The sequence below is a fragment of the Glandiceps talaboti genome, chromosome 19, assembly GCF_964340395.1.
Source record: "Glandiceps talaboti chromosome 19, keGlaTala1.1, whole genome shotgun sequence".
NCBI lineage: Eukaryota > Metazoa > Hemichordata > Enteropneusta > Spengelidae > Glandiceps > Glandiceps talaboti.
In genome coordinates, this window is record NC_135567.1 from 8236921 (window position 1) to 8251815 (window position 14895).

The following is a 14895-nucleotide window of genomic DNA, read 5'->3' on the forward strand; positions in this document are numbered from 1 at the left end:
TACTCGGATATGCAAAATAGTCATGGCACAGGGGCGGTATTCCACATCCAACAAGCATATTTTTCACAACCATGTACCAGGGCTGTGGAAAAAGTTACCCTTTAAAGGGATTGTGAGGCACATAGGTGGTACATAGCTGTGCTCTTCTTCCTAGCACTAGGATGTGGTCACATCCTAGCAATATGATGTGCACATCCTGCTAGGATGTACAAGGTTCCAAGGTGTAATGATGCTATTTCCTTTCCTTAAAAGTTGTATTTTTTAATATTAATAAATATATTTACATATATACCTGAAACTGTCCTATAATACCTTTATATGGTGACCACTGACCTTGCATTTTGTACTGACCAATGCAACTACCCTATATCATAAATCTATCCTGAAAGTTCAGATACAAATTACATTTGCAAGTACAGCCTGTTTTTTTGACAAACATTGCGCCCCCAGTGGCAAGATTTACAGTCCTGTTTTTTGAGGTCGAAATTTAGAAAAATTATTCCTGTTTTGTTACTTTTGGGGATTTTTTGACCAAATTCGATATGTGTGTATATGTCACCATGTCAAATAACATATTAGTAGTTATTGTTGGAAAATTTTGTTTCCCTTTTTATTTATTTAAATTTTTATTATTATATATTTTTTATTTTAAATTTATCAATTCACGTCCAATTTTTACTAACTACATCCCCACCAAGCATCAAATTAGTCCCACTAGTTTCAGATATTAAAATTTATGCACAGACAGATAGACAGACATATGGATATGTTACCATGTCTAAAGCTTGGTAGCATCTCATTGTTTAGTTGTGCAAAAATACTGTGTTTTCAAGTGACCTTGTAGGGATTAACAGTGGTTCCTAGAAGAGCATGCACGATAGTAATCCATAGTATCACTATTTTGTGCGATACGGTTGGTATGAAATATGCATGAGATACAGGTAATAGTATGAGTTTGGGTTTGGAGGTCTCAGAGGAGTACCATTTTATACACAGTCCTCTTCCCCCAGGTCTGCCAATCTCGATTTGTTGTATTTTCCCTACGTAGTCTTTTTTCAATCCATTTTCAATATACAGTGGCGCCAAACGTAAAACTTTATTGCGCATGCGAGAGCAAATAAATTTTTAATAGCCGAGGGAAATTGATTCTGACTGAGTAGCACTTGACCCTAAAGCCATGCTATAGGGTCTATGATGAAACATTTATGTCATAGTAACTTGACGATCATATTGAAAATAAAATAGTGTGCCTGATTCAGAGAGCTTTTGACGACGTTTTGTCCAGAAACACGCTCACATTTTCCAATTCACATGGTACCTCACAGATTTACTCCATATTGACTAATTCAGTGATGAACAATTGAGTATCGAATCTTGGCAGGCTTGTAGGTTATTTAGCCAAATACAATTAAATATATTTAATATTCTTTTCATGTTTATAACATTTTTATTGTAAAGGCAGAAGATGTTCATGATATATGCTTGAAATTGCTATAAAATGGTTGTAAGACTGTCAAGCTTAAAACTACTTTAACAATATATCTATCAGATTTAGCACTATGGCAGATGATTAACTTTTTAGAGAATTGTATGCAAATCTTTAAAAAAAAAAGTCTATAAAACTTCTATAGACGAATTTGCGTAAAGCATGTAAAAATCCAACTAATTAAAAGTACTTCAGAATTTCTATAATAGTCTACAAAAGTTCTATAAAACCTTTTTGTAAGGGTAGCTGGTTTTTTATGAAAATATGCAAGTACTTACCTTATCAGCTTGACAAATTACAGTCAAATATTCTCTGATGTCACATTGTACACGTCACAGAGTAGATAAATAAGATATTAGTCATCTAAAATCAACTTACGACATTTACTGAATTTACTTGGGCCCCAGCTTCCAGCAACAATTTACAGATATCCAAATGCCCCTTCCAAGCTCCGAAATGTAGACTTGTCCATTTATCCTATAATCAAAGGATACAAACTTATTAATTCCCCTTTTTATAATATTGCAATGTATTATATCAATAAATATTATTTTAATCTCTTTGTGTGAATATACAAATATTTTCTTGAAATGTTTCCTAAGTCTTATTATTATTATTATATAGATTGATTAATGAGTAAGGTCGGTAATTGTGAGTGACTGTTTGGTCCCACAGCTGCCGACGACAGTGAGCTGGACCCTGCCTGTTGACAAAATGCAGAATGCACACACACAACCACCCATTTGTAATTTGCTGTCTCAATCTTAGTTCTCACTAGATAAGATTATACAAAAATCACCTTCACTCTCTAGAAATTCATTTGGCATGGGTAGCATTTAAAAAAATGGCAATGGCATGACCTTGTTGGAATTATGGTATATATTCGTGTCCCTGTTTCTTATCTGTAATACTATTCTTTAATATTATTTCATCAAGAGTGATAACATAACTATACATAATACATAATGTATTACCTACCACACAAGTTACAGACCATGTCATGTTCTACTCTTCAATATAAAGGGATTAATACACATTGTACATTTTCTATTTTGGACACTACCCGGTACATGTTATTGACACTAATACAAATCACCACATCTCATCAGACTTCAGTTTGTATTATACATTGTAGGTATTAGCACCTAAAGTTCTGTAACATACCAGTGACTTAACTATATCTGCAATGGTAATGCCACTATACCAATGTTATGGACACTACATGGCCAATTTGTATGTGTTATGCATGTGAAACTCATTTAAAACTTACAAAAACTTTAGCTTTTCGAAACTTAGAAATATTACCTTCAAGGTTACAACTAATCTACAAATTGCCTTAGTAGACACACACAAACTCTAGTTCTTCTAGGGGAGATCCCTAGGACTTCCTCACCCCCAGAGGTCACGCATGCAGTCAACCAACAATCAGATACGCCAAAATTTACTTTCATAATGGTATTAAACTTTTTAACCAATGGCATTGTAGCACAACTGTACAGTTTTTTTAAAAAAATGTTTATCCACATGTTGAACCATGCTAGGTATAGGTGGTCATTTGCTGAATGATTATCCAGTTGCCTATCCAACCATGCTGTTATCTTTGCAATATATGCGATCATTTGGCTGTTGGTATGGGCGTGGTCATGTTGCTAGGCACATTTACATACATTTTTAAAAATATTTATTCTTTTGTCTATTAATTCCTGTTATCTTTGCAATATATGCGATCGTTTGGCTGTTGGTATGGGCGTGGTCTTGTTGCTAGGCATTTTAAAAATATTTATTCATGTCTATTACTTCCTGTTGTTATCTTTGCAATATACGTGATCATTTGGCGTGGTCTTTTTGCTAAATAAATTTACACAAATTTTATGGAAGTTTTTTCACTTGTCTATTAATCCCTGTTGTTATCTGTGAAATACACGACCATTTGGCTGTTGCTAGGGATATTTGCATACAATCTTTGAATGTTTACTGACTTGTTTGACCAAAATATACTGCAATTTGGTTGTTGGTAAGGGTGTGGTCATGGTTGCTAAGGCCATTTTTACACCTAATTTGCATATCTTTCATGGAATCATTGTATCTTTAGTATTTCTTCATCCATACATCCCTAGATGCATTCCCATTAAATTCCAGCCCTGTCTGCTCAGTGGTTTTGGAATTATTGATTTTTGACCAAAAGACACATTTTAGCTATAATTTGCATATCACCGATGGGACCATCATATCATGAACGATTCTTTAGTAAAACCACCCTGAAAAACGTTTCACCCAAATTTCAGCATTATCTGCCCAGTAGTTTCTGAGTTTAAGTTTTTTGACCAAAAATAGCATGTTTTTACCCAAATCTGAAACCGATGGTAAGATCATTTTGATTTGAACAATTTCCCAACTTTACAGCCAAGGTAATGGACCCACCAAATATCATGGCAATCGGTTCAGCGGTTTTTGACTTTAAGTTGTTTACACACACACACACACCGACACACATATTGACAGACAGACAGACGCCAGGTGATCCCTATAGCAATACTGAACCTCAGTTCAGTTGTGCTAATTATGATGGATTGATTTAGATGTACATGGTACATGGTCAACCTCATTTGCATAATTTTGAATAAAACAAGTTTCGTGTTACAATCATGACATGATTGACATAATACACAAATATCCTTTTACATCTGCCATACTTAGTAGACTGAGTGACCATTATATAATATAAGGTATTGGCCAGGAGAAATTACAGTGACAGGGGATATTAGAATAAAGTGGGACCTAATTAAACTTAAGATCAGACCATCCAGTATAGCAAGAAAAAAAACTAAACATTGTAAACAAAACATTGTTGATCTGGAAAACAGGATTGCCTAATTACAGAGGAAGATTTCCATTTCCCCAATGAGCTCTACCTCGCCAATCTACCTTGCTTGAGATCTACCTGGTATCAAAAGGGGGAAGGGGAACATTAAGTATTTCCTGAACTTAGAAAAGCATCACAAAAAGAAGTGAATGTATAAAGCCACGCACTTGAAGAAAGACCATGATGTAATCATTAACCAGCTAACATAAACTGTATCAGGAATCAGATCTTTCTACTCAAATCTATACGAGGTCCAACCATTTGGGGAGGAAGAATGTCAATGCTAGGAGACCCTGATACAGCATCTCAGGAATTACTTGTTGCCATATCTTGCAACAGAGGAGCTTTTTAATACATTAGCAACAATGATACTGTAGCACAACTGTTGACAGAACACATTAATTTTCTGTAATCATTATGTGGTCTTTTGTGCTATACATATTTGCATACATTCTTTGAAGGTGTATTCCCGTGCCTTCTCATACATGGTGTTATATCTGCAATATACACAATAATTTAATATTAATATGGGTGTGGTCTTGTTGCTAGGCATATCTACATACAATTTTGCAATGCTCATCCATTTACCTTACCGTCACCAGTGTTATTTTGGCATTATGTCATTGTTTACCTTTGTTGCTAAGGGCATTTACACATTTTACATATTCAAGTTCATAGTGACGAGTAGGAAACATTTTAGATTAACTTCTTTTATAAACTATCTATGAAGATTACCATTACGAAACCTTCAAGTTCACTTTTGCCCCAAAGTGCAATATAAGTGAAGCACTGATTGTGAAACAGCCAAGCATTTACATGACATGTTCTGTAACTAGTGTGGTAGCTAGGTATTACATGTATATGTATTTGTATAGTTATGCTTGAACTAATAAGTAAGAATTCATGTAAAAAACGAAGAAAAACAAATATTTACATGTACCACATTTCAGACAACCTGCTATATGCCATTGTAGAAAAAGGATTTTTTTCTTCTATCACAATCCAAAACACAATGACCCCCCCCCCCCCCCCATCCACAAGTTTGAAAACTGCATGACCCCCCCCCCCCTACTGCCAATTTCAAAAACAGGGTGACCCCCTCCCAATCCACCCCCCCGGCCGAAGAAACTGACCGGTCCCTAAAATAGTTAAATTCATCTTATCCCCCTGTAAATCTGTTGTTTTTGGAAATGTTGTGAAATTAATAGAATAATTTTCCACAATCCAAAGTTACCAGAATATCTCCATCTACTATGGAATAATATTCACTCTTACTACTAGCCTGGGTCCCCCTGCAGTCCAACCAGAACTGCATGACTAACATAAGTATCATCTACTAGAGATTGCCAGAGTTGAGGAAGCAATGTGAAAGAGGCTTATCAATAATGAACTTGATCAAAATGTAATGTCTCAATGTTGATGATTACAGTATTGCATTTTTGCTCTGGATTGTTTCCAATTTAGTGAGACTTCTGTATGGCCCTCTCATAACATGACTCTTAACTAAGAATTAAGATACAACACGAAAACTCTGCCACTTGTTAACTGACCTTACTGATAAGTAATGAGTATTTATTTTGGATTTAAGCAACTTTCCTTTAGGTCTGTTCATATTGCTTGAATACAATTGTAAATTAACTTTGAATAAACACAGGCATTCCCCTAGGCTAATCACATCTCTAGTCTGTGCATAAATGTGTACTTTTCCATATATTGAAATGTCACCATGCATTAAAAGCTTGATTAGGCCAAATAAAAAACATTCTTTGGTTCCGGTTACCTGACCCCCACCTATTTTTTCACGCCGACCCTAAATTTTGTTTTTACGTATTCGCGAAAAATATTAATAAAATTGAGAAAATCGTGAAGTCTCACAAGAAATAGTGGGTGCGGAAACTGACATCAACTTAAAAAGACAATATAAAACTATTCTGTAATGGCTGTACATCTGATAGGAAGAAATAAACAGCACAGACTGAGACCATATTGAAAACAATGGAAAACCTCACACATGAAAAAAAATATAATAAAATAAAAAAAAACTAAATTTACTTACCCCACCTATTTTAAAATTGAATGTAATTGGAACCATGCAATTTTTTGGTTATGCCTTACTAGTGGTTAGCTAGCTGTGTTGACTGTTTACAAGTCACTTCCTGCATGTATGTACAATAAAGATTATTCTTAACGATTGTTTTTTTCGGTGTTCTGCAAAAATAAACTTGGTCTGTCTATTTTACTTTTTTAGAATATAGCGCCAATGGCATTGTAGCACAACTGTATTTAGGTGTTGTTATGGGTGTAGTCTTGTTACTAGGCATATCGCATCCATACTTTTGAACCTGTATTCATCTTGCTACCCATCCTTGTTGTTATATTTGTAATATGCATAATTTCACTGTTGCTAAGGGCTTGGTCTTGGTTGCAAAGGCACATTGTGTCATAATGTTTTCAACAATAACTGGCGAATAACACCTCCAGAAACACCCCCACCACATTTCAACCTCACTCACCATTCAATTTAAAGATATAAGTTTTTGACAACAATTGGCATTTTTAGACCTAATTTGCATATCACAGATGGTATCATCATGTTATGAATACAGCTCCATTGACATATCCCCAGATGCATCCACATTAATTTTCAGCCCAATCTGCTTTGTTTTAGAATTATAGAGTTTGACCAAAATGTTCATATCATTAATGGGATGGATCATCATGTTATGAACAATTCTTAATCTAAACATCACTAAGAATGTTCTCATCAACTTTCAACCAAATCTGCTAAATTATTTTGGAATTATAGATTTTTGACCAAAAAGACACATTTTTAGCCCTAATTTGTATATCACTGATGGGTCATCATGCTGTGACCAATTCCTAATATAAGCATCCTGAAGAATATTCCAACCACATTTCAGCCCAATATGCTCAGAAGTTTTGGAATTAAAGAGTTTTGACCTAATTTGCATATCATTGATAGGATCATGATGTTATTAACAGTTCATAATCAAAACACCACTAAGAACGTTCTCATCAAATTTCAGACCGATCTGCCAAGTATTTTTTTAGTTTCAAATCACACATCAGTGGTAAGATCATTTTGAATTGAACAATTTCCCAACTAAACGCCCAAGGTAATATACCCACTAAATATCATGTCAATTGGTTGAGCTGTTAAGTTGTTTACACACACACACACACACACACACACACACACACACACACACACACACACACACACACACACACACACAGATGGACAGATTGACAGACAGACAGACAGACAAACCCTTTGCCATGACTGTATCACTACTGAACCTAAGAAGTTGAATTATGCTAAAAAAAAAACAACATAGTACAGTTGTTTTCTTGAAAAAACAAACAAATACAGGGTTAATTATGTTATGCACACACTATTTCTCAGACATCATTATGGACATGAGATCTCAAAACAAATCTTCATATAATTCCTGATTAAACCTGCACTAGCTGCATTATTTTTGCATTTTGTTCATCTTAACAATGTATTCATATAAATATGTTCAATAACTTATTAAATGAGATTGTACTTATTAATTTGTGGTCAATTATATCTATAAGCAGTATAATCTTGGGTTGAAATCTTTGCCATTGGGAAATGTGTAATGCTCCACTTGCTGAATTTCAAGCATTTTTTTTATCAAGACATCAACAATATATACCTGTTCAATAATTTATAAAATGACATAATGTTAATTTCTGCTCACTTAAATGTGTATGCAGTATAATAACGTTAGGGGCACTGATATATTGTCCGTTCAATCAATCACTATAATTGTATTTTATTGTGTGCACACCTATGCATATATGTACACACACATGTTTACATTCACATTCACTAAACTTCAGGGTGTACTACATGTATATACTGAATCGTTAAACAAGTTTCAACAAGTGACATAGCAGTCAGAATAGCTCCACTGTTTTTTTATTTATTTGTTTGTCTGTTGTTGTTGTTGTTGTTGTTGTTGTTGTTGTTGGTGATGGTGGTGGTGGTGGTGTTGGAAGGTGGGGGGTGGGGTGGGGGGTGGGGGTTAACGTGTAGTAGTGGTGCTGTTGTCCACTATGAAGTTTCGTTTTAGCAAAGTAATAAAGTGGTTAGTGTTTTCATATGCTGACTCACACACACTAACGAACACATTTCACACAGAAAGTTGGTAAAATATAGTACTTTATAGTCATGTTACAAAAATTCTATTTTTATCCTTATTTTTGCATATTAATAACCAAATCAATGTGTCTTCAACAAACTTATATCTGCTCATTCCAAGGCACTCACATAATAAATTTCAACTCAATTGGCTCAGTAGTTTTGGAGAAGATTTTTGAAACATTTTTACAAAAATTTCTATTTTAGACCTAACTTGCATATTTATTACCCGGCCATATATGTTTACATAATTATATACCTATAATACTTTTATCTGATGACCTTTGACCTTGGAATTTGTGCTGACCAATGTAACTAAACATTATAAATCTATAATGAAAGTTTGGACAAACAATTATATTATGAAGTATAGAAGATACATGTAGCTGGTTGTTGACAAACATTGTGCCCCCAGTGGCAAGACTTACTGTTTTTTTTAGGTCAAAATTTGTCATAGAAGACAGGCAGAACAAATGAAACATGCTACTAGCTGGAGATAAGTGTAAGTTTGTTGAGAACTAAGTCTTTTTACCAAAACAGTTTATAAACCTTGCACATACTCAGAATGGTTAACCTGGAAATGTTTGATGTTTATAAGAGAATAATTTGAATTGGTGGTGTATGATGGAGGTGAAAGCACTTCTTCAATAATTTCACCAACCAAAGTAAAAGAATGAAATTGTCACCAATTCCATGAATAAATACTGTTTTGCTTACAGATTGATACATGAGAAAAGATTTGCCGATTTGATCTAGCATGGAAGTATCACCCACCATTCTAGAATGGTAAACTCCAAACAAATTTGTCTTTACAGATGTCACATACATGTACATGTGTAATCTTATTGAATACATATTTCAATCAATAAGCCATTTGTGATAGTTTTGATTAGAATGGAATTCAATGCAAGGATTACATTTCATGTTAAAACAACATTACAGAGTTCGTTGCAATACATGAATGGCGGGGGGTTCGGTGGATTGGGCCGACAAAACGTCACTGAACCCCCACCCCTATATATAAAACAAAACAGGCTAAAGCACGATAACCCCCCCCACACACATCATATTCACATGACAGGTACTTTTTTATCGTAACTCAGTGTCGACTACTTGACAGTCTTGCAAATACATTATAAGATCCCAGGTTAAGATTATCATAAAATTATTGACTACACAGGGTAAATATATTCCAAGAATGGTTTAATAGAATCTTGAGTGAAAGGAAGGGGGAAAGCTTGAGAAGAGAATGTATACATCTCTCATTGGGGTCCGAGGGTGTCTCCCCCTAGAAGCCCTGGAGGTTTTTTACTCTGGAAAGTAAATTTTGAGACTATTCAGACACTTTCAGATAATAATTTTCAAGCTTTACAAGACAGCACCAACATGTACAAAACAACTACATAGGGTTGAAATATTTTTGAAATATAGTTTTTATAGCACCTTGACGGAATAGCTTGAGACTGGGATGTGTCCACCTCATGTGGGGGGGGGGGGTCCTAGGGGTCTCATCCTAAAAGCTCTGGAGATTATTTTTACTCTTAAATTTTAGGCTATTCAAACCCTTTCAAGCAATACATGTAACCTCCAAGCTTTACAAGACAGCACCATCAAGTATCAGAAACTATTCTTTATACCTTACTTAGGGTTTAAATATGTTCTTAAAAAGTTAAATGGCATTATTATAATAAAGGTCAGCCCATCTAATGGTAGTACCATTGGTAAGGGAGATTTGGAGTTTTAAGGCAATTTTAGAAAGTTGAAAGTTAGTGCTGTGGTAGGCGATATAATGCTACGAGGTTCGACACATCTTCCCATCTTTGAGAACAGATATGTCAAACCTTGTAGCTATAGTGTATACATCCAATGCTAGCATAACCATGGCTGGCCACAGTATCATAACCACACGTTGTTACAGTTTGTTAATATCATAACTAGGCAAAGCCCATAAGGTCACGCAGGGTAGATTCATTTGTGACCAGCTACCTCACGATGATATTGTAGATAGCACCCTCTGCGTGGAGATGTGCACAGTATATAGAACATGCATACGAAGTCATTGTGCTGCAATGCATCCTTCCAAAAAACATCACATAGTATATAGGACACACATGTGTACTAGTCATTGAGCCACTACAAGCTATTACAGTGCCCAATTCATAAATTCAAAGTTGATGTAATACTTATAATTTTTTGTCCAAAAGTCAGACATTGTTCAAATAAATATTGCAAAATGAATAGAAAATAACCTACTTTAGATCACAAGGTGTTTGTGCTAATGTATTAAACAAACTAAATTTATTATTGTACAGTTACTTGAATATGAATAAAGTGGAGAATATATACTCTGCACCAAGCTTATGAAGAAAAAAACAACACTTTTCAGATGCCAAGGATCAATATTTGTTTTGTAAGTCATAATATAAATATCATAACTAGGCAAACCCCTTAAGCTCCCACAGGGTAGATTAATTCATTACTGGCTGCCTAATGATGATATCGTAGATAGCGCCCTTCGCGTGGAGAATGTTCATAAGTATTTAGAATATGCATGCATAGTCATTGTACCGCAATGCATCCTTGGGTAAAACCATAAAAAAAAAACATCGCATAGTATATATGACGCGCATGCGTACTAGTCATTGAGTCACTATGCAGCAGCTTCGCGGCTGCTGCGCAAGCATCCCCAGTACAATGCATGTGTACACTACAGGTTAATAGCTGAAAATAAACTTTACCATATACCACATTTTGCCTAGCGTCGACTCAAGAAACTACGTAGGTGTAGTGAAGCTACATATATTTTATCATACTCGTAGGACATGCAATTGTGTAGTACTAGTACAGTTTTTTGCTGCATTCTGAGTGAGAGATAGTCCTGCTTGCAGACGGTGCATGCATTTCGCCCAGTTAAGCCAGGGACAACTTACTCCATATGCAAACAGGACTAAGCGAGAGAGTGCTGACCAGACCGGTTGTTGATCGTATAAATTACTGCTCGAAACTGCATGGGGCAGAAATTAGACTGCCCGGATAAAGCTAGGGGTTCAATGCTACACATGTATAATATAGAGTAGACAGAAAAAACTGCAATCAGGCTTCTACTAGTACTTATTGTGGTTTTGGTATATTGACGCTAGTACATGGTATCTCAATGTAGCACACTTGTGTGGTTTCACACAACTTAATTGTCAGCAAAACTACTAGTATTCTTTTGTTTTCATTACTGTAAATTTACCAACCCGTCTCACCTTTTTCTCTAGTCTAACAATATAGCTTCCGCTAATTTCTAAAGTACAGCCATTTTTGTTTTGTTTCCTTTTTAGCACAACTGAACCGATAAGGTTCAGTAGTATTGTAGGCATGGCAAAGTGTCTGTATGTCTGTGTGTGTCTGTGACACTGTGCATTTGACACTGTATCACACAACCGACTCTTACTCAAATTAGCACAATATGGTGTAGATGGTAAAATCAACAAATGTCTCATTCCATTCCTAAAAGAACGTAAACAACGGGTTGTAGTGGGTGGAGAACGTTCCACATGGGCAGATATGGAATCAGGCATCCCACAGGGAACAGTACTCGGACCACTGTTATTTCTCATATACATCAACGACCTACATTGAAACTTACACTCAACTGTACGACTTCGTAGATTGACTGCATAATTTATAGAAACATCAATAGTAAACATGACACTAAAACACTCCAGGAAGACCTAGACACATTATCTGAATGGAAAACCAAGTGGCAAATGAAATTCAATCCAGATAAATGTTATGTATTACAAATTCCATCATCATCAAGGTCAGAAATCATCACCAAATATGTATTAGACAACTCTATTTTACAGGAGACAAAAATTCACCCATATCTAGGGGTGTAGACATTCATCAAAATCTCAAATGGAACACACATGTAAACAGAATAACAACATCTGCAGGAACCCTTGGTTTCATTCGCAGGAACCAAGGCTCATGTACAAGATCAAATAAAAAAACAGCATACATCTCTCAGGCCAACCCTAGAGTACTGCTCTGCAGTGTGGGATAACTACACTAAAGAATTAGTACAAAAGGTAGGCAAAATACAGAGAAGGGCAGCAAGAATGGTCTACAACAACTATGACAGGAAAACGAGTGTAACAGAACTCAGAAATGAATTGGAATGGGAGAATCTATCAACAAGAACGAGAACATCAAGACTTAGCATATTAGACAAAGCCATAGGGGGCCATTTGGCACTGCTGGTACAAAACTACCTGTCACCAACTCAATGACAAACTCGGCATACGCACTCTAAAAGCTTCATACAACACCAGGCACGCATACACTGTCACAAATACTCAATTTATTCCACGGACCATCAGATATAGTCAACATAACAGATTCAGAACAATTCAAACAAGCATAATCAACATTCAACAGAACACAGGACAACAACATCAAGGACTAATAACAATCATTGCGCACATCACATCCTACTCGTTTTGTTCCACTAGGGACGTTGAGTAGTATCCTAAAGAAGAAGAAAAAAGTGTGGATGGATATGCCAAAGGGATAAAAATGTGTCTTTATGGTCAAAAATTTTTAATTTCCAAAACTACTCCGCAGATTGGGCTGAAATTTAATGGGGATGCATCTATGGGTGTACAGTTAACGAAATAGTAAGCATATAATGATCTCATCAGCGATATGCAAGTTAGGTGTAAAAATGTGAATTTTGGTCAAAAATGTATATCTCAAAAAGTACTTGGTTAATGAGACTGAAACTTGGTGAGATGTTTCTAGAAGTGTTACGCTGCAGATTTTCTTCAAAATATTTTGACACAATTGGCCCTGGCAACCATGACCACGGCCTTAGCAACAACCAAATAGCAGTATATTTTGGTAAAAAATAATAACATCATCTACTAGGCAAGTGAGTAAACATTCACAAAGATAACAGGGATTCTTAGACAAGTGAACAAACATTCAGGTGTATGCAAATATGCCTAGCAGCAAAACCACGCCCATAGCAACAGCCAATTGATAATGTATATTAGAAAGATAACTGATCATTAGACAAATGAATGTATACATACTGTATATTAATTTTACAAAATCACAAAGACAGTGAGACTTGCAAAACTATAAAGGAAACTGTAATTCTTCTTTGGAAATTTAACTTGTGAAGAAAGATAATGGTAAGCTTTAAGAAGGGAATCTTACTTCACAAGAGCTTATTAGACATGTTAATGAAATAGTTCCTATTATTACACAAGTCAAGCTAGATTTGTGACGTTTTCCAATTTGTTTATATAGTCTACAAAGTACCTTTTTCTGAGTACAGTGAGTGGGTACTTGTCTAAGTTCAGTTTCAATTTCTGAATTCAAAGTTCCTTAAAGATAGTATAATATCATCCATGCCATAGCTTCATGTCAATCATTGATGGAGTTCAATCCCATTTCATGAGAAATGACAGTATGTACATTTGTATATTTTTATTTCGATATGTATAGTGCTATATTCTGATCACATGTAGTAACTCTAGTATATATCGTATAGAATATGTAGCATGAATCACTGACAATAAATACACTCAAGATCATAGTTTTTGAAAAAATAAGTGTATGCACCACCATTACAATTGAACCATTGATTTGTCATGCTTTGAATATGCAAAATACAGTATCAACAATCCAAATAATATTAATTTTTGAGTGGTCACTAAGTATTCAGCTAGGGGGTCATGTTTGAATGAACAGCGCTTTGTGCGCGCTCTGCAAAAGTGATTGATAAATCTGCCAAGTACAGACCGTAAATAGCCGAGAAAAGGACCAAGATTTTCTGCAGTTGTGAGGAAAAATTTATTAGTTCATTTGGTCGCGTGTCAACTACTATGGATACTCGGTCTGTGTCGAGAAGCCGGCCACAAAAAACTACTAGTATGTGCACGTCAAAATACTTCCAAGATGGTAGCCACGAGGCAGCATGTGACTCAGGTTCTGACACTCGCACTCGCAGTAGTAACCCAGGTTCTGACACTCGCAGCGGTACGTCGGAAGACGCAACTAGCATACCTGTCATGGAAATGAGGTCAGTTATTAATGAATGCCTTGCCGGACTAGTTTCAACTGTGGACGGTATGGCTAAAACACTAAATGAAATGAGAGAAGAGCAGAAGGTAATACTAGGGCGCATAGAGACGGTTGAAAGAAAAGTTGTTGACATTGAGGCCAGCGTCAACTACACAGAAGACGAACTGACAACTCTGAAGATGCGGGTTGAAGACCAGGAAAAGCGATATGAAGAACTGGCTAATTCCCTGCAGACTACGAATGATAAGATGAAAATGATTGAAAATACGTGTT

At 35.6% G+C, this 14895-nt stretch overlaps 1 protein-coding gene across 1 annotated transcript in view; it reads right to left on the reverse strand.

Moving 5' to 3' along the window:
- The window catches only part of LOC144450227 (histone-lysine N-methyltransferase EHMT2-like), a 148885-nt gene that overhangs the window by 13162 nt on the left and 120828 nt on the right, over positions 1-14895 (reverse strand). The window contains exon 8 of the mRNA XM_078140819.1: positions 1865-1963. Coding sequence (XP_077996945.1) covers positions 1865-1963 — 99 coding nt within the window. The remainder of the gene's footprint in view (positions 1-1864; positions 1964-14895) is intronic.